This window comes from Taudactylus pleione, unplaced genomic scaffold (assembly GCF_031769625.1).
Source record: "Taudactylus pleione unplaced genomic scaffold, aTauple2 ptg000311l, whole genome shotgun sequence".
Lineage (NCBI taxonomy): Eukaryota > Metazoa > Chordata > Amphibia > Anura > Myobatrachidae > Taudactylus > Taudactylus pleione.
Genome location: NW_028284712.1, coordinates 965,516 through 987,935, shown reverse-complemented (window position 1 = coordinate 987,935; position 22,420 = coordinate 965,516). Strand labels below are relative to the sequence as shown.

Sequence of the window (22,420 nt, the reverse complement as noted above, 5' to 3'; positions counted from 1 at the left end):
ATAGGGGAAGGATACAGTATGGAGCTGTAGTACAGTATATAGGGGAAGGATACAGTGTGGAGCTGTAGTACAGTATATAGGGGATGGATACAGTATGGAGCTGTAGTACAGCATATAGGGGAAGGATACAGTGTGGAGCTGTAGTACAGTATATAGGGGAAGGATACAGTGTGGAGCTGTAGTACAGTATATAGGGGAAGGATACAGTGTGGAGCTGTAGTACAGTATATAGGGGATGGGTACAGTATGGAGCTGTATTACAGTATATAGGGGAAGGATACAGTATGGAGCTGTATTACAGTATATAGGGAAAGGATACAGTGTGGAGCTGCAGTAATGTACATAGGGGAGGATACAGTGTGGAGCTGTAGTACAGTATATAGGGGAAGGATACAGTATGGAGCTGTAGTACAGTATATAGGGGAAGGATACAGTGTGGAGCTGTAGTATAATGTATATAGGGGAGGATACAGTATGGAGCTGTATTACAGTATATAGGGGAAGGATACAGTATGGAGCTGTAGTACAGTATATAGGGGAAGGATAGAGTGGAGCTGTAGTACAGTATATAGGGGAAGTATACAGTGTGGAGCTGTAGTACAGTATATAGGGGAGGATACAGTATGGAGCTGTAGTACAGTATATAGGGGGAAGGATACAGTGTGGAGCTGTAGTACAGTATATAGGGAAAGGATACAGTGTGGAGCTGCAGTAATGTACATAGGGGAGGATACAGTGTGGAGCTGTAGTACAGTATATAGGGGAAGGATACAGTGTGGAGCTGTAGTACAGTATATAGGGGAAGGATACAGTGTGGAGCTGTAGTACAGTATATAGGGGATGGATACAGTGTGGAGCTGTAGTACAGTGTGGAGCTGTAGTACAGTATATAGGGGATGGATACAGTATGGAGCTGTAGTACAGTATATAGGGAAAGGATACAGTATGGAGCTGCAGTAATGTACATAGGAGAAGGATACAGTATGGAGCTGTAGTACAGTATATAGGGGGAAGGATACAGTGTGGAGCTGTAGTACAGTATATAGGGAAAGGATACAGTGTGGAGCTGCAGTAATGTACATAGGGGAGGATACAGTGTGGAGCTGTAGTACAGTATATAGGGGAAGGATACAGTGTGGAGCTGTAGTACAGTATATAGGGGATGGATACAGTATGGAGCTGTAGTACATTATATAGGGGATGGATACAGTATGGAGCTGTAGTACAGTATATAGGGGATGGATACAGTATGGAGCTGTAGTACAGTATATAGGGGAAGGATACAGTGTGGAGCTGTAGTACAGTATATAGGGGGAAGGATACAGTGTGGAGCTGTAGTACAGTATATAGGGAAAGGATACAGTGTGGAGCTGTAGTACAGTATATAGGGGAGGATACAGTGTGGAGCTGTAGTACAGTATATAGGGGAAGGATACAGTGTGGAGCTGTAGTACAGTATATAGGGGAAGGATACAGTGTGGAGCTGTAGTACAGTATATAGGGGAGGATACAGTATGGAGCTGTAGTACAGTATATAGGGGAAGGATACAGTATGGAGCTGTAGTACAGTATATAGGGGAAGGATACAGTATGGAGCTGTAGTACAGTATATAGGGGAAGGATACAGTATGGAGCTGTAGTACAGTATATAGGGGAAGGATACAGTATGGAGCTGTAGTACAGTATATAGGGGAAGGATACAGTGTGGAGCTGTAGTACAGTATATAGGGGAAGGATACAGTATGGAGCTGTAGTACAGTATATAGGGGAAGGATACAGTATGGAGCTGTAGTACAGTATATAGGGGAAGGATACAGTATGGAGCTGTAGTACAGTATATAGGGGAAGGATACAGTATGGAGCTGTAGTACAGTATATAGGGGAAGGATACAGTATGGAGCTGTAGTACAGTATATAGGGGAAGGATACAGTATGGAGCTGTAGTACAGTATATAGGGGAAGGATACAGTATGGAGCTGTAGTACAGTATATAGGGGAAGGATACAGTGTGGAGCTGTAGTACAGTATATAGGGGAAGGATACAGTGTGGAGCTGTAGTACAGTGTATAGGGGATGGATACAGTGTGGAGCTGTAGTACAGTGTGGAGCTGTAGTACAGTATATAGGGGATGGATACAGTATGGAGCTGTAGTACAGTATATAGGGGAAGGATACAGTATGGAGCTGTAGTACAGTATATAGGGGAAGGATACAGTGTGGAGCTGTAGTACAGTATATAGGGGAAGGATACAGTATGGAGCTGTAGTATAGTATATAGGGGAAGGATACAGTATGGAGCTGTAGTACAGTATATAGGGGAAGGATACAGTATGGAGCTGTAGTATAGTATATAGGGGAAGGATACAGTGTGGAGCTGTAGTACAGTATATAGGGGAAGGATACAGTATGGAGCTGTAGTACAGTATATAGGGGATGGATACAGTGTGGAGCTGTAGTACAGTGTGGAGCTGTAGTACAGTATATAGGGGATGGATACAGTATGGAGCTGTAGTACAGTATATAGGGAAATGATACAGTATGGAGCTGTAGTACAGTATATAGGGAAGGATACAGTATGGAGCTGTAGTACAGTATATAGGGGGAAGGATACAGTGTGGAGCTGTAGTACAGTATATAGGGAAAGGATACAGTGTGGAGCTGCAGTAATGTACATAGGGGAGGATACAGTGTGGAGCTGTAGTACAGTATATAGGGGAAGGATACAGTGTGGAGCTGTAGTACAGTATATAGGGGAAGGATACAGTGTGGAGCTGTAGTACAGTATATAGGGGATGGATACAGTGTGGAGCTGTAGTACAGTGTGGAGCTGTAGTACAGTATATAGGGGATGGATACAGTATGGAGCTGTAGTACAGTATATAGGGAAAGGATACAGTATGGAGCTGCAGTAATGTACATAGGGGAAGGATACAGTATGGAGCTGTAGTACAGTATATAGGGGGAAGGATACAGTGTGGAGCTGTAGTACAGTATATAGGGAAAGGATACAGTGTGGAGCTGCAGTAATGTACATAGGGGAGGATACAGTGTGGAGCTGTAGTACAGTATATAGGGGAAGGATACAGTGTGGAGCTGTAGTACAGTATATAGGGGATGGATACAGTATGGAGCTGTAGTACAGTATATAGGGGATGGATACAGTATGGAGCTGTAGTACAGTATATAGGGGATGGATACAGTGTGGAGCTGTAGTACAGTATATAGGGGATGGATACAGTGTGGAGCTGTAGTACAGTATATAGGGGAAGGATACAGTGTGGAGCTGTAGTACAGTATATAGGGGGAAGGATACAGTGTGGAGCTGTAGTACAGTATATAGGGGAAGGATACAGTGTGGAGCTGCAGTAATGTATATAGGGGAAGGATACAGTGTGGAGCTGCAGTAATGTACATAGGGGAGGATACAGTGTGGAGCTGTAGTACAGTATATAGGGGAAGGATTTAGTGTGGAGCTGTAGTACAGTATATAGGGGAAGGATACAGTGTGGAGCTGTAGTACAGTATATAGGGGAGGATACAGTGTGGAGCTGTAGTACAGTATATAGGGGAAGTATACAGTGTGGAGCTGTAGTACAGTATATAGGGGAGGATACAGTGTGGAGCTGTAGTACAGTATATAGGGGAGGATACAGTGTGGAGCTGTAGTACAGTATATAGGGGAAGGATACAGTGTGGAGCTGTAGTACAGTATATAGGGGAAGGATACAGTGTGGAGCTGTAGTACAGTATATAGGGGAAGGATACAGTGTGGAGCTGTAGTACAGTATATAGGGGAAGGATACAGTGTGGAGCTGTAGTACAGTATATAGGGGAAGGATACAGTGTGGTGCTGTAGTACAGTATATAGGGGAAGGATACAGTGTGGAGCTGTAGTACAGAATATAGGGGAAGGATACAGTGTGGAGCTGTAGTACAGTATATAGGGGAAGGATACAGTGTGGAGCTGTAGTACAGTATATAGGGGAAGGATACAGTGTGGAGCTGTAGTACAGTATATAGGGGAAGGATACAGTGTGGAGCTGTAGTACAGTATATAGGGGAAGGATACAGTGTGGAGCTGTAGTACAGTATATAGGGGAAGGATACAGTGTGGAGCTGTAGTACAGTATATAGGGGAAGGATACAGTGTGGAGCTGTAGTACAGTATATAGGGGAAGGATACAGTGTGGAGCTGTAGTACAGTATATAGGGGAAGGATACAGTGTGGAGCTGTAGTACAGTATATAGGGGAAGGATACAGTGTGGAGCTGTAGTACAGTATATAGGGGAAGGATACAGTGTGGAGCTGTAGTACAGTATATAGGGGAAGGATACAGTGTGGAGCTGTAGTACAGTATATAGGGGAAGGATACAGTGTGGAGCTGTAGTACAGTATATAGGGGAAGGATACAGTGTGGAGCTGTAGTACAGTATATAGGGGAAGGATACAGTGTGGAGCTGTAGTACAGTATATAGGGGAAGGATACAGTGTGGAGCTGTAGTACAGTATATAGGGGAAGGATACAGTGTGGAGCTGTAGTACAGTATATAGGGGAAGGATACAGTGTGGAGCTGTAGTACAGTATATAGGGGAGGATACAGTGTGGAGCTGTAGTACAGTATATAGGGGAAGGATACAGTGTGGAGCTGTAGTACAGTATATAGGGGAAGGATACAGTGTGGAGCTGTAGTACAGTATATAGGGGAAGGATACAGTGTGGAGCTGTAGTACAGTATATAGGGGAAGGATACAGTATGGAGCTGTAGTACAGTATATAGGGGAAGGATACAGTATGGAGCTGTAGTACAGTATATAGGGGAAGGATACAGTATGGAGCTGTAGTACAGTATATAGGGGAAGGATACAGTATGGAGCTGTAGTACAGTATATAGGGGAAGGATACAGTGTGGAGCTGTAGTACAGTATATAGGGGAAGGATACAGTGTGGAGCTGTAGTACAGTATATAGGGGAAGGATACAGTGTGGAGCTGTAGTACAGTATATAGGGGAAGGATACAGTGTGGAGCTGTAGTACAGTATATAGGGGAAGGATACAGTGTGGAGCTGTAGTACAGTATATAGGGGAAGGATACAGTGTGGAGCTGTAGTACAGTATATAGGGGAAGGATACAGTGTGGAGCTGTAGTACAGTATATAGGGGAAGGATACAGTGTGGAGCTGTAGTACAGTATATAGGGGAAGGATACAGTGTGGAGCTGTAGTACAGTATATAGGGGGAGGATACAGTGTGGAGCTGTAGTACAGTATATAGGGGAAGGATACAGTGTGGAGCTGTAGTACAGTATATAGGGGAGGATACAGTGTGGAGCTGTAGTACAGTATATAGGGGAAGGATACAGTGTGGAGCTGTAGTACAGTATATAGGGGAAGGATACAGTATGGAGCTGCAGTAATGTATATAGGGGAAGGATACAGTGTGGAGCTGTAGTATAGTATATAGGGGAAGGAACCAGTGTGGAGCTGTAGTACAGTATATAGGGGAAGGAACCAGTGTGGAGCTGTAGTACAGTATATAGGGGAAGGATACAGTGTGGAGCTGTAGTACAGTATATAGGGGAAGGATACAGTGTGGAGCTGTAGTACAGTATATAGGGGAAGGATACAGTGTGGAGCTGTAGTACAGTATATAGGGGAAGGATACAGTGTGGAGCTGTAGTACAGTATATAGGGGAGGATACAGTGTGGAGCTGTAGTATAGTATATAGGGGAAGGATACAGTGTGGAGCTGTAGTACAGTATATAGGGGAAGGATACAGTGTGGAGCTGTAGTACAGTATATAGGGGAAGGATACAGTGTGGTGCTGTAGTACAGTATATAGGGGAAGGTTACAGTGTGGAGCTGTAGTACAGTATATAGGGGAAGGATACAGTGTGGAGCTGTAGTATAGTATATAGGGGAGGATACAGTGTGGAGCTGTAGTATAGTATATAGGGGAAGGATACAGTGTGGAGCTGTAGTACAGTATATAGGGGAAGGATACAGTGTGGAGCTGTAGTACAGTATATAGGGGAAGGATACAGTGTGGAGCTGTAGTACAGCTCCACAGTATATAGGGGAAGGTTACAGTGTGGAGCTGTAGTACAGTATATAGGGGAAGGATACAGTGTGGAGCTGTAGTACAGTATATAGGGGAAGGATACAGTGTGGAGCTGTAGTACAGTATATAGGGGAAGGATACAGTGTGGAGCTGTAGTACAGTATATAGGGGAAGGATACAGTGTGGAGCTGTAGTACAGTATATAGGGGAAGGATACAGTGTGGAGCTGTAGTACAGTATATAGGGGAAGGATACAGTATGGAGCTGCAGTAATGTATATAGGGGAAGGATACAGTGTGGAGCTGTAGTACAGTATATAGGGGAAGGATACAGTGTGGAGCTGTAGTATAGTATATAGGGGAAGGATACAGTGTGGAGCTGTAGTATAGTATATAGGGGAAGGATACAGTGTGGAGCTGTAGTACAGTATATAGGGGAAGGATACAGTGTGGAGCTGTAGTACAGTATATAGGGGAAGGATACAGTGTGGAGCTGTAGTACAGTATATAGGGGAAGGATACAGTGTGGAGCTGTAGTACAGTATATAGGGGAAGGATACAGTGTGGAGCTGCAGTAATGTACATAGGGGAGGATACAGTGTGGAGCTGTAGTACAGTATATAGGGGAAGGATACAGTGTGGAGCTGCAGTAATGTACATAGGGGAGGATACAGTGTGGAGCTGTAGTACAGTATATAGGGGAGGATACAGTGTGGAGCTGTAGTACAGTATATAGGGGAAGGATACAGTGTGGAGCTGTAGTACAGTATATAGGGGAGGATACAGTGTGGAGCTGTAGTACAGTATATAGGGGAAGGATACAGTGTGGAGCTGTAGTACAGTATATAGGGGAAGGATACAGTGTGGAGCTGTAGTACAGTATATAGGGGAGGATACAGTGTGGAGCTGTAGTACAGTATATAGGGGAAGGATACAGTGTGGAGCTGTAGTACAGTATATAGGGGAAGGATACAGTGTGGAGCTGTAGTACAGTATATAGGGGAAGGATACAGTGTGGAGCTGTAGTACAGTATATAGGGGAAGGATACAGTGTGGAGCTGTAGTACAGTATATAGGGGAAGGATACAGTGTGGAGCTGTAGTACAGTATATAGGGGAAGGATACAGTGTGGAGCTGTAGTACAGTATATAGGGGAAGGATACAGTGTGGAGCTGTAGTACAGTATATAGGGGAAGGATACAGTGTGGAGCTGTAGTACAGTATATAGGGGAAGGATACAGTGTGGAGCTGTAGTACAGTATATAGGGGAAGGATACAGTGTGGAGCTGTAGTACAGTATATAGGGGAAGGATACAGTGTGGAGCTGTAGTACAGTATATAGGGGAAGGATACAGTGTGGAGCTGTAGTACAGTATATAGGGGAAGGATACAGTGTGGAGCTGTAGTACAGTATATAGGGGAAGGATACAGTGTGGAGCTGTAGTACAGTATATAGGGGAAGGATACAGTGTGGAGCTGTAGTACAGTATATAGGGGAAGGATACAGTGTGGAGCTGTAGTACAGTATATAGGGGAAGGATACAGTGTGGAGCTGTAGTACAGTATATAGGGGAAGGATACAGTGTGGAGCTGTAGTACAGTATATAGGGGAAGGATACAGTGTGGAGCTGTAGTACAGTATATAGGGGAAGGATACAGTGTGGAGCTGTAGTACAGTATATAGGGGAAGGATACAGTGTGGAGCTGTAGTACAGTATATAGGGGAAGGATACAGTGTGGAGCTGTAGTACAGTATATAGGGGAAGGATACAGTGTGGAGCTGTAGTACAGTATATAGGGGAAGGATACAGTGTGGAGCTGTAGTACAGTATATAGGGGAAGGATACAGTGTGGAGCTGTAGTACAGTATATAGGGGAAGGATACAGTGTGGAGCTGTAGTACAGTATATAGGGGAAGGATACAGTGTGGAGCTGTAGTACAGTATATAGGGGAAGGATACAGTATGGAGCTGTAGTACAGTATATAGGGGAAGGATACAGTATGGAGCTGTAGTACAGTATATAGGGGAAGGATACAGTATGGAGCTGTAGTACAGTATATAGGGGAAGGATACAGTATGGAGCTGTAGTACAGTATATAGGGGAAGGATACAGTATGGAGCTGTAGTACAGTATATAGGGGAAGGATACAGTGTGGAGCTGTAGTACAGTATATAGGGGAAGGATACAGTGTGGAGCTGTAGTACAGTATATAGGGGAAGGATACAGTGTGGAGCTGTAGTACAGTATATAGGGGAAGGATACAGTGTGGAGCTGTAGTACAGTATATAGGGGAAGGATACAGTATGGAGCTGTAGTACAGTATATAGGGGAAGGATACAGTGTGGAGCTGTAGTACAGTATATAGGGGAGGATACAGTATGGAGCTGTAGTACAGTATATAGGGGAAGGATACAGTGTGGAGCTGTAGTACAGTATATAGGGGAGGATACAGTGTGGAGCTGTAGTACAGTATATAGGGGAAGGATACAGTGTGGAGCTGTAGTACAGTATATAGGGGAAGGATACAGTGTGGAGCTGTAGTACAGTATATAGGGGAAGGATACAGTGTGGAGCTGTAGTACAGTATATAGGGGAAGGATACAGTGTGGAGCTGTAGTACAGTATATAGGGGAAGGATACAGTGTGGAGCTGTAGTACAGTATATAGGGGAAGGATACAGTGTGGAGCTGTAGTACAGTATATAGGGGAAGGATACAGTGTGGAGCTGTAGTACAGTATATAGGGGAAGGATACAGTGTGGAGCTGTAGTACAGTATATAGGGGAAGGATACAGTGTGGAGCTGTAGTACAGTATATAGGGGAAGGATACAGTATGGAGCTGTAGTACAGTATATAGGGGAAGGATACAGTATGGAGCTGTAGTACAGTATATAGGGGAAGGATACAGTATGGAGCTGTAGTACAGTATATAGGGGAAGGATACAGTGTGGAGCTGTAGTACAGTATATAGGGGAAGGATACAGTGTGGAGCTGTAGTACAGTATATAGGGGAAGGATACAGTGTGGAGCTGTAGTACAGTATATAGGGGAAGGATACAGTGTGGAGCTGTAGTACAGTATATAGGGGAAGGATACAGTGTGGAGCTGTAGTACAGTATATAGGGGAAGGATACAGTGTGGAGCTGTAGTACAGTATATAGGGGAAGGATACAGTGTGGAGCTGTAGTACAGTATATAGGGGAAGGATACAGTGTGGAGCTGTAGTACAGTATATAGGGGAAGGATACAGTATGGAGCTGTAGTACAGTATATAGGGGAAGGATACAGTATGGAGCTGTAGTACAGTATATAGGGGAAGGATACAGTGTGGAGCTGTAGTACAGTATATAGGGGAAGGATACAGTGTGGAGCTGTAGTACAGTATATAGGGGAAGGATACAGTATGGAGCTGTAGTACAGTATATAGGGGAAGGATACAGTATGGAGCTGTAGTACAGTATATAGGGGAAGGATACAGTATGGAGCTGTAGTACAGTATATAGGGGAAGGATACAGTATGGAGCTGTAGTACAGTATATAGGGGAAGGATACAGTATGGAGCTGTAGTACAGTATATAGGGGAAGGATACAGTGTGGAGCTGTAGTACAGTATATAGGGGAAGGATACAGTGTGGAGCTGTAGTACAGTATATAGGGGAAGGATACAGTGTGGAGCTGTAGTACAGTATATAGGGGAAGGATACAGTGTGGAGCTGTAGTACAGTATATAGGGGAAGGATACAGTGTGGAGCTGTAGTACAGTATATAGGGGAAGGATACAGTGTGGAGCTGTAGTACAGTATATAGGGGAGGATATAGTATGGAGCTGTAGTATAGTATATAGGGGAAGGATACAGTGTGGAGCTGTAGTACAGTATATAGGGGAAGGATACAGTGTGGAGCTGTAGTACAGTATATAGGGGAAGGATACAGTGTGGAGCTGTAGTACAGTATATAGGGGAAGGTTACAGTATGGAGCTGTAGTACAGTATATAGGGGAAGGATACAGTATGGAGCTGTAGTATAGTATATAGGGGAGGATACAGTGTGGAGCTGTAGTATAGTATATAGGGGAAGGATACAGTATGGAGCTGTAGTACAGTATATAGGGGAAGGATACAGTGTGGAGCTGTAGTACAGTATATAGGGGAAGGATACAGTGTGGAGCTGTAGTACAGTATATAGGGGAAGGATACAGTGTGGAGCTGTAGTACAGTATATAGAGGAAGGATACAGTGTGGAGCTGCAGTACAGTATATAGGGGAAGGATACAGTATGGAGCTGCAGTACAGTATATAGGGGAAGGATACAGTGTGGAGCTGTAGTACAGTATATAGGGGAAGGATACAGTGTGGAGCTGTAGTACAGTATATAGGGGAAGGATACAGTGTGGAGCTGTAGTACAGTATATAGGGGAAGGATACAGTGTGGAGCTGTAGTACAGTATATAGGGGAGGATACAGTATGGAGCTGTAGTACAGTATATAGGGGAAGGATACAGTATGGAGCTGTAGTACAGTATATAGGGGAAGGATACAGTATGGAGCTGTAGTACAGTATATAGGGGAAGGATACAGTATGGAGCTGTAGTACAGTATATAGGGGAAGGATACAGTGTGGAGCTGTAGTACAGTATATAGGGGAGGATACAGTATGGAGCTGTAGTACAGTATATAGGGGAAGGATACAGTGTGGAGCTGTAGTACAGTATATAGGGGAGGATACAGTATGGAGCTGTAGTACAGTATATAGGGGAAGGATACAGTGTGGAGCTGTAGTACAGTATATAGGGGAAGGATACAGTGTGGAGCTGTAGTACAGTATATAGGGGAAGGATACAGTGTGGAGCTGTAGTACAGTATATAGGGGAAGGATACAGTGTGGAGCTGTAGTACAGTATATAGGGGAAGGATACAGTGTGGAGCTGTAGTACAGTATATAGGGGAAGGATACAGTATGGAGCTGTAGTACAGTATATAGGGGAAGGATACAGTGTGGAGCTGTATAGTATATAGGGGAAGGATACAGTGTGGAGCTGTAGTACAGTATATAGGGGAAGGATACAGTGTGGAGCTGTAGTACAGTATATAGGGGAAGGATACAGTATGGAGCTGTAGTACAGTATATAGGGGAAGGATACAGTATGGAGCTGTAGTACAGTATATAGGGGAAGGATACAGTATGGAGCTGTAGTACAGTATATAGGGGAAGGATACAGTATGGAGCTGTAGTACAGTATATAGGGGAAGGATACAGTATGGAGCTGTAGTACAGTATATAGGGGAAGGATACAGTGTGGAGCTGTAGTACAGTATATAGGGGAAGGATACAGTGTGGAGCTGTAGTACAGTATATAGGGGAAGGATACAGTGTGGAGCTGTAGTACAGTATATAGGGGAAGGATACAGTGTGGAGCTGTAGTACAGTATATAGGGGAAGGATACAGTGTGGAGCTGTAGTACAGTATATAGGGGAGGATACAGTATGGAGCTGTAGTATAGTATATAGGGGAAGGATACAGTATGGAGCTGTAGTACAGTATATAGGGGAAGGATACAGTGTGGAGCTGTAGTACAGTATATAGGGGAAGGATACAGTGTGGAGCTGTAGTACAGTATATAGGGGAAGGATACAGTATGGAGCTGTAGTACAGTATATAGGGGAAGGATACAGTATGGAGCTGTAGTATAGTATATAGGGGAGGATACAGTGTGGAGCTGTAGTATAGTATATAGGGGAAGGATACAGTATGGAGCTGTAGTACAGTATATAGGGGAAGGATACAGTGTGGAGCTGTAGTACAGTATATAGGGGAAGGATACAGTGTGGAGCTGTAGTACAGTATATAGGGGAAGGATACAGTGTGGAGCTGTAGTACAGTATATAGGGGAAGGATACAGTGTGGAGCTGTAGTACAGTATATAGGGGAAGGATACAGTATGGAGCTGCAGTAATGTATATAGGGGAAGGATACAGTGTGGAGCTGTAGTACAGTATATAGGGGAAGGATACAGTATGGAGCTGCAGTAATGTATATAGGGGAAGGATACAGTGTGGAGCTGTAGTATAGTATATAGGGGAAGGATACAGTATGGAGCTGTAGTATAGTATATAGGGGAAGGATACAGTATGGAGCTGTAGTACAGTATATAGGGGAAGGATACAGTGTGGAGCTGTAGTACAGTATATAGGGGAAGGATACAGTGTGGAGCTGTAGTACAGTATATAGGGGAAGGATACAGTGTGGAGCTGTAGTACAGTATATAGGGGAAGGATACAGTGTGGAGCTGTAGTACAGTATATAGGGGAGGATACAGTATGGAGCTGTAGTATAGTATATAGGGGAAGGATACAGTATGGAGCTGTAGTACAGTATATAGGGGAAGGATACAGTGTGGAGCTGTAGTACAGTATATAGGGGAAGGATACAGTGTGGAGCTGTAGTACAGTATATAGGGGAAGGTTACAGTATGGAGCTGTAGTACAGTATATAGGGGAAGGATACAGTATGGAGCTGTAGTATAGTATATAGGGGAGGATACAGTGTGGAGCTGTAGTATAGTATATAGGGGAAGGATACAGTATGGAGCTGTAGTACAGTATATAGGGGAAGGATACAGTGTGGAGCTGTAGTACAGTATATAGGGGAAGGATACAGTGTGGAGCTGTAGTACAGTATATAGGGGAAGGATACAGTGTGGAGCTGTAGTACAGTATATAGGGGAAGGATACAGTGTGGAGCTGTAGTACAGTATATAGGGGAAGGATACAGTATGGAGCTGCAGTAATGTATATAGGGGAAGGATACAGTGTGGAGCTGTAGTACAGTATATAGGGGAAGGATACAGTATGGAGCTGCAGTAATGTATATAGGGGAAGGATACAGTGTGGAGCTGTAGTATAGTATATAGGGGAAGGATACAGTATGGAGCTGTAGTATAGTATATAGGGGAAGGATACAGTATGGAGCTGTAGTACAGTATATAGGGGAAGGATACAGTGTGGAGCTGTAGTACAGTATATAGGGGAAGGATACAGTGTGGAGCTGTAGTACAGTATATAGGGGAAGGTTACAGTATGGAGCTGTAGTACAGTATATAGGGGAAGGATACAGTATGGAGCTGTAGTATAGTATATAGGGGAGGATACAGTGTGGAGCTGTAGTATAGTATATAGGGGAAGGATACAGTATGGAGCTGTAGTACAGTATATAGGGGAAGGATACAGTGTGGAGCTGTAGTACAGTATATAGGGGAAGGATACAGTGTGGAGCTGTAGTACAGTATATAGGGGAAGGATACAGTGTGGAGCTGTAGTACAGTATATAGGGGAAGGATACAGTGTGGAGCTGTAGTACAGTATATAGGGGAAGGATACAGTATGGAGCTGCAGTAATGTATATAGGGGAAGGATACAGTGTGGAGCTGTAGTACAGTATATAGGGGAAGGATACAGTATGGAGCTGCAGTAATGTATATAGGGGAAGGATACAGTGTGGATCTGTAGTATAGTATATAGGGGAAGGATACAGTATGGAGCTGTAGTATAGTATATAGGGGAAGGATACAGTATGGAGCTGTAGTACAGTATATAGGGGAAGGATACAGTGTGGAGCTGTAGTACAGTATATAGGGGAAGGATACAGTGTGGAGCTGTAGTACAGTATATAGGGGAAGGTTACAGTATGGAGCTGTAGTACAGTATATAGGGGAAGGATACAGTATGGAGCTGTAGTATAGTATATAGGGGAGGATACAGTGTGGAGCTGTAGTATAGTATATAGGGGAAGGATACAGTATGGAGCTGTAGTACAGTATATAGGGGAAGGATACAGTGTGGAGCTGTAGTACAGTATATAGGGGAAGGATACAGTGTGGAGCTGTAGTACAGTATATAGGGGAAGGATACAGTGTGGAGCTGTAGTACAGTATATAGGGGAAGGATACAGTGTGGAGCTGTAGTACAGTATATAGGGGAAGGATACAGTATGGAGCTGCAGTAATGTATATAGGGGAAGGATACAGTGTGGAGCTGTAGTACAGTATATAGGGGAAGGATACAGTATGGAGCTGCAGTAATGTATATAGGGGAAGGATACAGTGTGGAGCTGTAGTATAGTATATAGGGGAAGGATACAGTATGGAGCTGTAGTATAGTATATAGGGGAAGGATACAGTATGGAGCTGTAGTACAGTATATAGGGGAAGGATACAGTGTGGAGCTGTAGTACAGTATATAGGGGAAGGATACAGTGTGGAGCTGTAGTACAGTATATAGGGGAAGGATACAGTATGGAGCTGTAGTATAGTATATAGGGGAGGATACAGTGTGGAGCTGTAGTATAGTATATAGGGGAAGGATACAGTATGGAGCTGTAGTACAGTATATAGGGGAAGGATACAGTGTGGAGCTGTAGTACAGTATATAGGGGAAGGATACAGTGTGGAGCTGTAGTACAGTATATAGGGGAAGGATACAGTGTGGAGCTGTAGTACAGTATATAGGGGAAGGATACAGTGTGGAGCTGTAGTACAGTATATAGGGGAAGGATACAGTATGGAGCTGCAGTAATGTATATAGGGGAAGGATACAGTGTGGAGCTGTAGTACAGTATATAGGGGAAGGATACAGTATGGAGCTGCAGTAATGTATATAGGGGAAGGATACAGTGTGGAGCTGTAGTATAGTATATAGGGGAAGGATACAGTATGGAGCTGTAGTATAGTATATAGGGGAAGGATACAGTATGGAGCTGTAGTACAGTATATAGGGGAAGGATACAGTGTGGAGCTGTAGTACAGTATATAGGGGAAGGATACAGTGTGGAGCTGTAGTACAGTATATAGGGGAAGGATACAGTGTGGAGCTGTAGTACAGTATATAGGGGAGGATACAGTATGGAGCTGTAGTATAGTATATAGGGGAAGGATACAGTATGGAGCTGTAGTACAGTATATAGGGGAAGGATACAGTGTGGAGCTGTAGTACAGTATATAGGGGAAGGATACAGTGTGGAGCTGTAGTACAGTATATAGGGGAAGGATACAGTATGGAGCTGTAGTACAGTATATAGGGGAAGGATACAGTGTGGAGCTGTAGTACAGTATATAGGGGAAGGATACAGTGTGGAGCTGTAGTACAGTATATAGGGGAAGGATACAGTATGGAGCTGCAGTAATGTACATAGGGGAAGGATACAGTGTGGAGCTGTAGTACAGTATATAGGGGAAGGATACAGTGTGGAGCTGTAGTACAGTATATAGGGGAAGGATACAGTGTGGAGCTGTAGTACAGTATATAGGGGAAGGATACAGTGTGGAGCTGTAGTATAATGTATATATATAAAATGATAACATGTATAAATGAGCTGTACAGCGCATCCTGTTGCCGGGACCCAGGCTCCGCCCTCTCCGCTCCAGGTGTCCCCGGTTCCCGTCCCCAGTACCTGGCTCCGTTTTCCCGTCATCTCCTCACCAGCCGCACACGTGGGACACAGGCAGCCCTGACCCCGCCTACTCCGGTCCCCTCATTGGACATGCTCGTCGCATAGGTCACGTCACTCTCTTCCCTCTGTCACCGGGACGCAGCCATGCTGGATCAGGGCAGCTGGTGATTCAGCATCCGCCATGATGGTAACTGGCACGCCTGCCCATACTTTACGGTCTATGTATTTTTCAGAATGTAGTTTTTTTCTAGTTGTACTCTGTAATCTGGCTGTAATATATATTTACCATACAATGTGTTATGCATCTTCTTTTTGGGATGTGCTCATAGTTGTGATGATTGCACCATAGGGATAATGATCATTTTCAGTTTTTCCTTCTGAGTGCACCAACATGGAGTAAATTTATTATGTTTTACAAGTTTTTAGACTTTGTGCAGTGAGCTATACGCTCAATTAGTGTCACGTGGCATCGCTGCCATTCTCAGGAGTACTGGTTTCACTTACACAATGGCTACCTCCACGTCAGTAGGAATTATAGCCACCTGGTGAAATGCCGACGCCGGAAGCCCAAACAATCAGAATCCCGACGGCTAAGGTAAGTACCCTATGCCACCTCTCTCCCCCCCTTAACCCTCCCTTAGGGGTGCCTAACCCTACAACTCCCGGAGTGGTACCTAACCCTATGTCTCCCCCAGTGGTGCCTAAACCTAACCCCCCCCTTCCCGCACCCTTTACCTAACCCTCCCGGGGTGCTGCCTAACCCTAACCTCTCTTCGGTGGCACCTAACGCCCCCTTCCCCTAGCTTAACCCTAACCCTCCCCAGGGTGGTGCTTAACCCTAATTCCCCCAGTGGTGCCTAAACCAAACCCTCACCCTCAGCGGGTAACCCTAACCCTGTCCCCGCTTGCCTTTATTTGGGAAGCCATCTGTCAGGATTCCGGCATCGGGCTAAAGATAGGCGTCAGGATTTAAATCTAAATCGGGATTTTGATGCCCGTTCGTCTGTATTCTGACTACATCCTGGGATTATATATATATATATATATATATACTCTCATGTGTTTTTTGTCGTGCTTTTGTAGCTCTGCCCAAAGTTAACTTCTAGAGAGACCTGTTGACCCTCCCATATCATCTCCATTGGTGGTGAAAAGCGTTAACTTGCCCGTATTTGTTTACTTTGTAAACATTATTTCCAGACCCTCCAACATGACCCCTTCTATCAGGTACAAAATACTCTGCTTCTGGACTTCCCTCTTAAATTATGATTGCAAACACCTGTGTTGAAAAATCTGTCTCATCAATTACCTAGTTCAGCACAGGTGTCTGCAATCCTAAATTAGGTGGGAAGTCCAGGAGCAGAGCAATTTGTACATGGTGGAAGGGGTCATGTTGGAGGGTCAGTAATCCTGGCTACTTCTCCTGGGGCCCTGTCTGGAGCAGCAGCCATTTTCTTGTAGCACACATCAGGGGGGTTATCGTTATGTTCTGGGAGTCCGGGACAGTAGGCATCTATGGCTTATATAAAGTGATAGATGCAGAGAGTGAGTGCGGGCGGTGGTGATGTATTATTTCTATTGTACCTCCATATATATTTCTTTCATGACTTTCATGAGTATTTAGTAAAGAATGTTAAGGCCAAGAAGGGCTGTTGACTGGGATAAGGTTTTACTTAAGTGCTTACAGCATACTTACCGCCTTTGTATGACTCATCTCTCTGAAGTTCGGTGAGAGAGACGTACAAGTGTGTGGGGGGGGGGCGTGAATTGCATCATCGCAGCCCACGCAATATTTTGCGTATGGCGACAGGCAATGGTTACACGATGCAGATCATATTGCATCTTCATGGCCTCCTGCCGCGCCCACCTCACCCAAGATGTTGCTGTGAACATGGAGGGCTGTCCACTTTACTGGGAGCCACTCCCCAAATTTGCCAGTCTCACGGAAGTTCGGGGAGTGTTGGCTAGTATAGACTACTGGCAGGAATGACCTTGGTTTCACTGGTAGCAACTCCATTTTCCTTATCCACTCCATGGCAGCCATAACGTACACTAGTGGAATTATTTCTGGACAATTTTAGGAAATTTTTAAAATTTTGCATTTAGTCATTATTTTTACATTATAATCACTCATAATTTATATTCCAATCGAAGTATATGTGAGTATAATCATTACTATTTATTTTTAAGTTGTCATTTGTCAAATATCCATTGAAAAAATTCAGTAAAACCACAGTTTTCCAGGTATGCTGTTATTACGGAAAACAAATATGCAATTTCAGCAATACACAAAATTAATATTTCATTGGATATCCTCTGTTTTTAAGAACAGCTTTGATTTGTCAAGGCATCGAGTGAACTAGACCTCTAGGTGAAATCACGTGGCACCAGGCCTGGATTATGGCCTCGACCAGCTCTCTCTTGTTACTTGGATTTTTTTGTTATACCATCACTTTAAGCCTTCACCAAACATTTTCTATCGGATTTAAATCCAGACTATTTCCTGGCCAAGGCAAGACAGTGATTTGGTGATCACCGAACCACTTCATGGAACTATTGGCGGTGTGGCATGACGCTCTATCCTGTTGAAAGATACACTTCCGTGGGTCACCTTCGAACAAATCCTCGATTGTGGGCAACAGTTTCGCCTCCAGCACTGATGATACTTTTTATCAGTGATATTGCCATCAACGACAGCCAAACGTCCCACACCATGGCTCGCCATGCTGCCCCACACCATCACACTCACTGTGTGCTTCCTAGTTGCTGTGGTGCACTCGGGCAAAAGATCTTCCCCAGGCCAACGCCGAACAAATTTCACTCCATCACTCCCGAAGATGCTGATTTTGGTCTTGTCGCTCCAAATAATCTTGTCCCAGTCTACTGTCCACTCATTGTGTATCAGAACCAATCTATACATTTCTGCATCTGTTTCTGGTTTAGATACGGCTTCTTTCTCGGGGTCCTAGCTCGCAAACCATTGTCACAAAGTTTTTTTCGTATGGTTTGGTCACAAACATGGACACCAGATGTTTTCATTATGTTGTTGATGGCTTTTGCAGACCTTCGACGGTCCTGCAGGGCCAGGCCATAGATTCTGCGCTCATCTTGTTTTGTAAGCGTGGGCTTTCTCCCTGTTCTTGTGGCTGATTTCGTCGATCTACTGCTCGCAACCCTTATGCAGAGTTTCCAGTGGCGGGCTAGGCCGGGGGGCAGGGTGCCATGTGCCCCCTGGGCCGCAGCGTCATGCGGGCCGCGGGCAGTCTGTGTCACTGTGACACAGACTGCACCGCGTGTGTAGCGCTGACCGGACGGAGTTCGGTCAGCGCTACACAGCACAAACACACAGCCGCCGGAGCCGGCAGCTGTGTGTTTGCTTTAGCAGCTGATGAGAGTCAGACAGACTCTCATCGGCTGCTGCTCCCACTGCCAGAGCCGGACATCTTCCGGCTCCCGCAGTGGGTAATGGGAGTGACGCGTCACTCCCATGACACGTCACTCCCATAATGCAAAGCGTCGGACAGAGGAGCTGATTTCGGCGGCGGGACCAGGAGCAGGAGCGGGTGTCAGGTAAGTGTTTTTTTTTTTTTTATATATATATATTGTGTGTCTACTGCGGGGGGTCTGGCACTATAAGGAGGAGACCACTACTGGGGGCACTACGAGGCCTGCATAAGGGTGTCCTCTCCTGAGGGGTGGGGCGCCGTAGCACGCACGTTCTTTCGGGCACCCTGGCTGCACACTACTCCTCTGCCAGGGCCGCCTGCATGCATTTGCCCCCCAGGCTAAAAGTTGCCAGCCAGCCCCTGAGAGTTTCCTTACACCTGACTTCATTGCCCCACTGCCCAACCTCTTGGCAATTTCTGCATAGGTATACCCTTCCTCACGAAGCGTCATGGCTTTGCCTCTCTTCCCAGGCGACCAGTCAACACGTTTTGAGGTATTCAGAGCCATTTTAGTCGTTATTCACACTTTGACCAGAGCTGCAAATAGCTTTTAGGATTGATTGTAAAGGCTGCCACAGTCTGGATGAATTGAGTGCTGAACAAAGCACATGAGCCTGCATGGATGCTGTGTGGGACCTGCTCCCAGATCCCGTCAGGATGCTGCCTGCTGTGACTAGTGACTGCCGGCATCTTCACCACTGACTGAGGCTGGTAAGTGTATTTCAAAACCTTCTCTCTCTTTTCTTTCTCCCACTCTATTTCTCCATCCCCTTCTCTCTGTTTCCTCTCTCGCTGACAAATCATGTTAAAATATTTAAGTAGAAACATCATAGATTAAAATAAAAACATTACAGTATTGATTTGGTATAGCAGAATATGAATTTTCTGCAAAAATATCAAATAAAACATTTTTTTATTAAAAGTGTCCAGAATTAATTCCACTACTGTATAGGTCAGCACCCTAGTCAGCTGAGTTAAGTTGCAGCTACGCCTCCATGTCTCAGTGCCGGGACTCCTAATATTGAGAGGTATGACTGCAGACTGACCTAACCCTACACTAAGAACATGGATATGACACAGGTCAAAAAGCTTAGACTGAGTTGCTGTGACATCAGCGGCCCTGCCTCTCTGAGCCTGATTGCTGTCCCCTAGGACTCTAGGCAAGATACTGGTGTGAGCCCCCTAGTCACACACTCATAAAATCAAGTTAGAGGAATTCTAGCCCCTCAGTGCCCACTTGGCCCTAGGCAGGAGCCTAGGGTGTCTAATAGATGATTGGGCTGTGCTGCATCTGGGTATGAATCAACCAATTTGACTATTGTAACCTCCTCTTCTCTGGCCTTCCCCCCGCTTCTTATCAATCTATCCTCAATGCTCAGCTCATCGTTCTCTCTTAAAGCCGCCCCTGAACCTGTAACATAACACGAGAGGGCAAGGCTATGGGCAGGAGAAAGTGTAGAGCTGCCCGATTGGCACAGCTAACAGGTACCTCCCTACAGTCCTGTGCTTCTGCCTCCCCTCTCCACCAGGCCCTACACTTTCTCCCCTTCTTCTATAGACCTTAATTAATACTCCTCACACTCACCTATAGTTTCCTCACCAATTCCTCTCCCTTCTACATCTCCAATCTGTTGGGTAAGGAGTGATCTGCGCTGCCTCCAGCCATTAGTGGGAGCCGGCGGTCTCTGGGACTCACCGCGGCTCTAGCAGGAGGTCTGATCTCTGACATGCGTTAATGTTCATGCGCAGATTGTCTGCACTTCTTTCTCCTCGCCGTCCATGTTAAGAGAATGTGACCTAAGACTCTCCCCAGTGTTTCTGCCATACAAAGCCACACAGGTGTCCCAAACGGCATGTAGTTACAATCCTGGCGGTCGGGATGCCGAAGCTCAAAATACCGGCACCGGAATACCGACAGCAGTTAGAATCCCGGCTCCAGAATCCTGACTGCCGGCATCCCGACAGTAACTATTTAGGTTAGGGGTTAGGGATAGGCACTATGGGGAGGGTTAGGCTGCAAGGTGAGGTGGTTAGGGTTTGGCTGCAGGGAAGGGTTAGGATTCGGATGTGGGGAGACGGGTTAGGCTGCGGGGGAGGGTTAGGATTAGGCTGCGGGGAGGTGGGTTAGGGTTAGGCTGCAGGATAGGTGGGTTGGGGTAAGGGGACTTACCTGCAGGTGTCAGGATTCTAACTGTCGGGATGCCGTTGGTGGTATTCTGACCGCTGGCATCCCGACCGCCAGGATCCCGTACCCATTCCATCCCAAACACCCTATACTACCACTGGTTGTCTAGTGGAGGACAGCGCCACACACACTAGGGTGTATGCTTTGATTCCACCTGGCGTACAACAACACACAGCATATCCAATATTTCCAGGCTGCATCTAATACCCAGTTATATTTTACCTGCTTAATCCCTGTGTCTACAGCCACCTGCATTTCTGTCTGGTTAATTATCATAAGAACTGGTTAAGTTGTTACAAATGTTACGTAACCGGCACCAGCACCTTTGCTGCGCACTTCACCAATCCAGGACGCACTATCAGGGATCAGAGTACTGTTAAAAGCCCCAACTCTACTAATAGGTTATGGACTCATTGTCCTAACCTTGATCACTCTGCTAATACATCCTCATCTCCCTCCAACTTTGCTTTGTCAATGGTTGCCAGCTCTCCTCCCTAGTGATTGCCTCCTCCCACTCCCACCCCAGGATTTTGCCCTTGCTACTCACCACCACGGGAACTCTCCCCCTTTTCTTATCAGACTCTCCACCTCCATACTTCACACCTTATTCCAAATACTACCCCTCCACTATAGAGTGTATTCTCTCATCTTAACCCAGCTCTCTATACTCCTCACTTACTGTCTCTTTCCTATGTGTCACCCCTGTCTCTCTGCTCCCCCCCATATGGTATAAGCTCTCATCCTAACCTGCTCCTCACTCACTGTCTCTCCCCTCTGTGTCACTCCTGTCTGTCTGCCCCTCCCCTATAGTGTGTAAGCTCTCATCCTAACCCACCGCTCTATGCTCCTCACTCACTGTCTCTCCCCTCTGTGTCACCCCTGTCTGTCTGCCCCTCCCCTATACAGTGTAACCTCTCATCCTAACCCACCGCTCTATGCTCCTCACTCACTGTCTCGCCTCTGTGTCACCCCTGTCTGTCTGCCCCTCCCCTATAGAGTGTAAGCTCTCATCCTAACCCACCGCTTGTTTTTCTGCATGCAGCGCAGAGCAGCTCCCGGGTCCCCTCATTGACGACACATGTCGTCCGTGATGCTGATGAAGGGATTTGGGACTCGGGAGCAACTCTGCTGGAATCGGGAGGGGAGGTAAGGGTGTAGGCTCCGTGTGGCTTGGGGAAAGGGTGGGTAAGCTCTTTGTGGCTTGGGAAGGGGGGGAGGCTCTGTGTGGCTTGAAGGGGGTACATCTAACTTAGTTGCCCTGGGAGCCCCACAAGCCTTAATCCTG

General features: G+C 45.5%; 1 protein-coding gene across 2 annotated transcripts in view; it reads right to left on the bottom strand.

The window, feature by feature from the left end:
• The window catches only part of NOL6 (nucleolar protein 6), a 106,121-nt gene extending 90,461 nt beyond the window's left edge, over nt 1-15,660 (bottom strand). Inside the window, exon 1 of one of the 2 annotated variants that reach the window (XM_088442407.1) lies at nt 15,508-15,660. In XM_088442407.1, the coding sequence (XP_088298533.1) occupies nt 15,508-15,528 (21 nt within the window). In that variant the 5' untranslated portion in view covers nt 15,529-15,660. The other variant, XM_088442408.1, reaches the window with a different exon arrangement.
• Nucleotides 15,661-22,420: the final 6,760 nt, after the last annotated feature.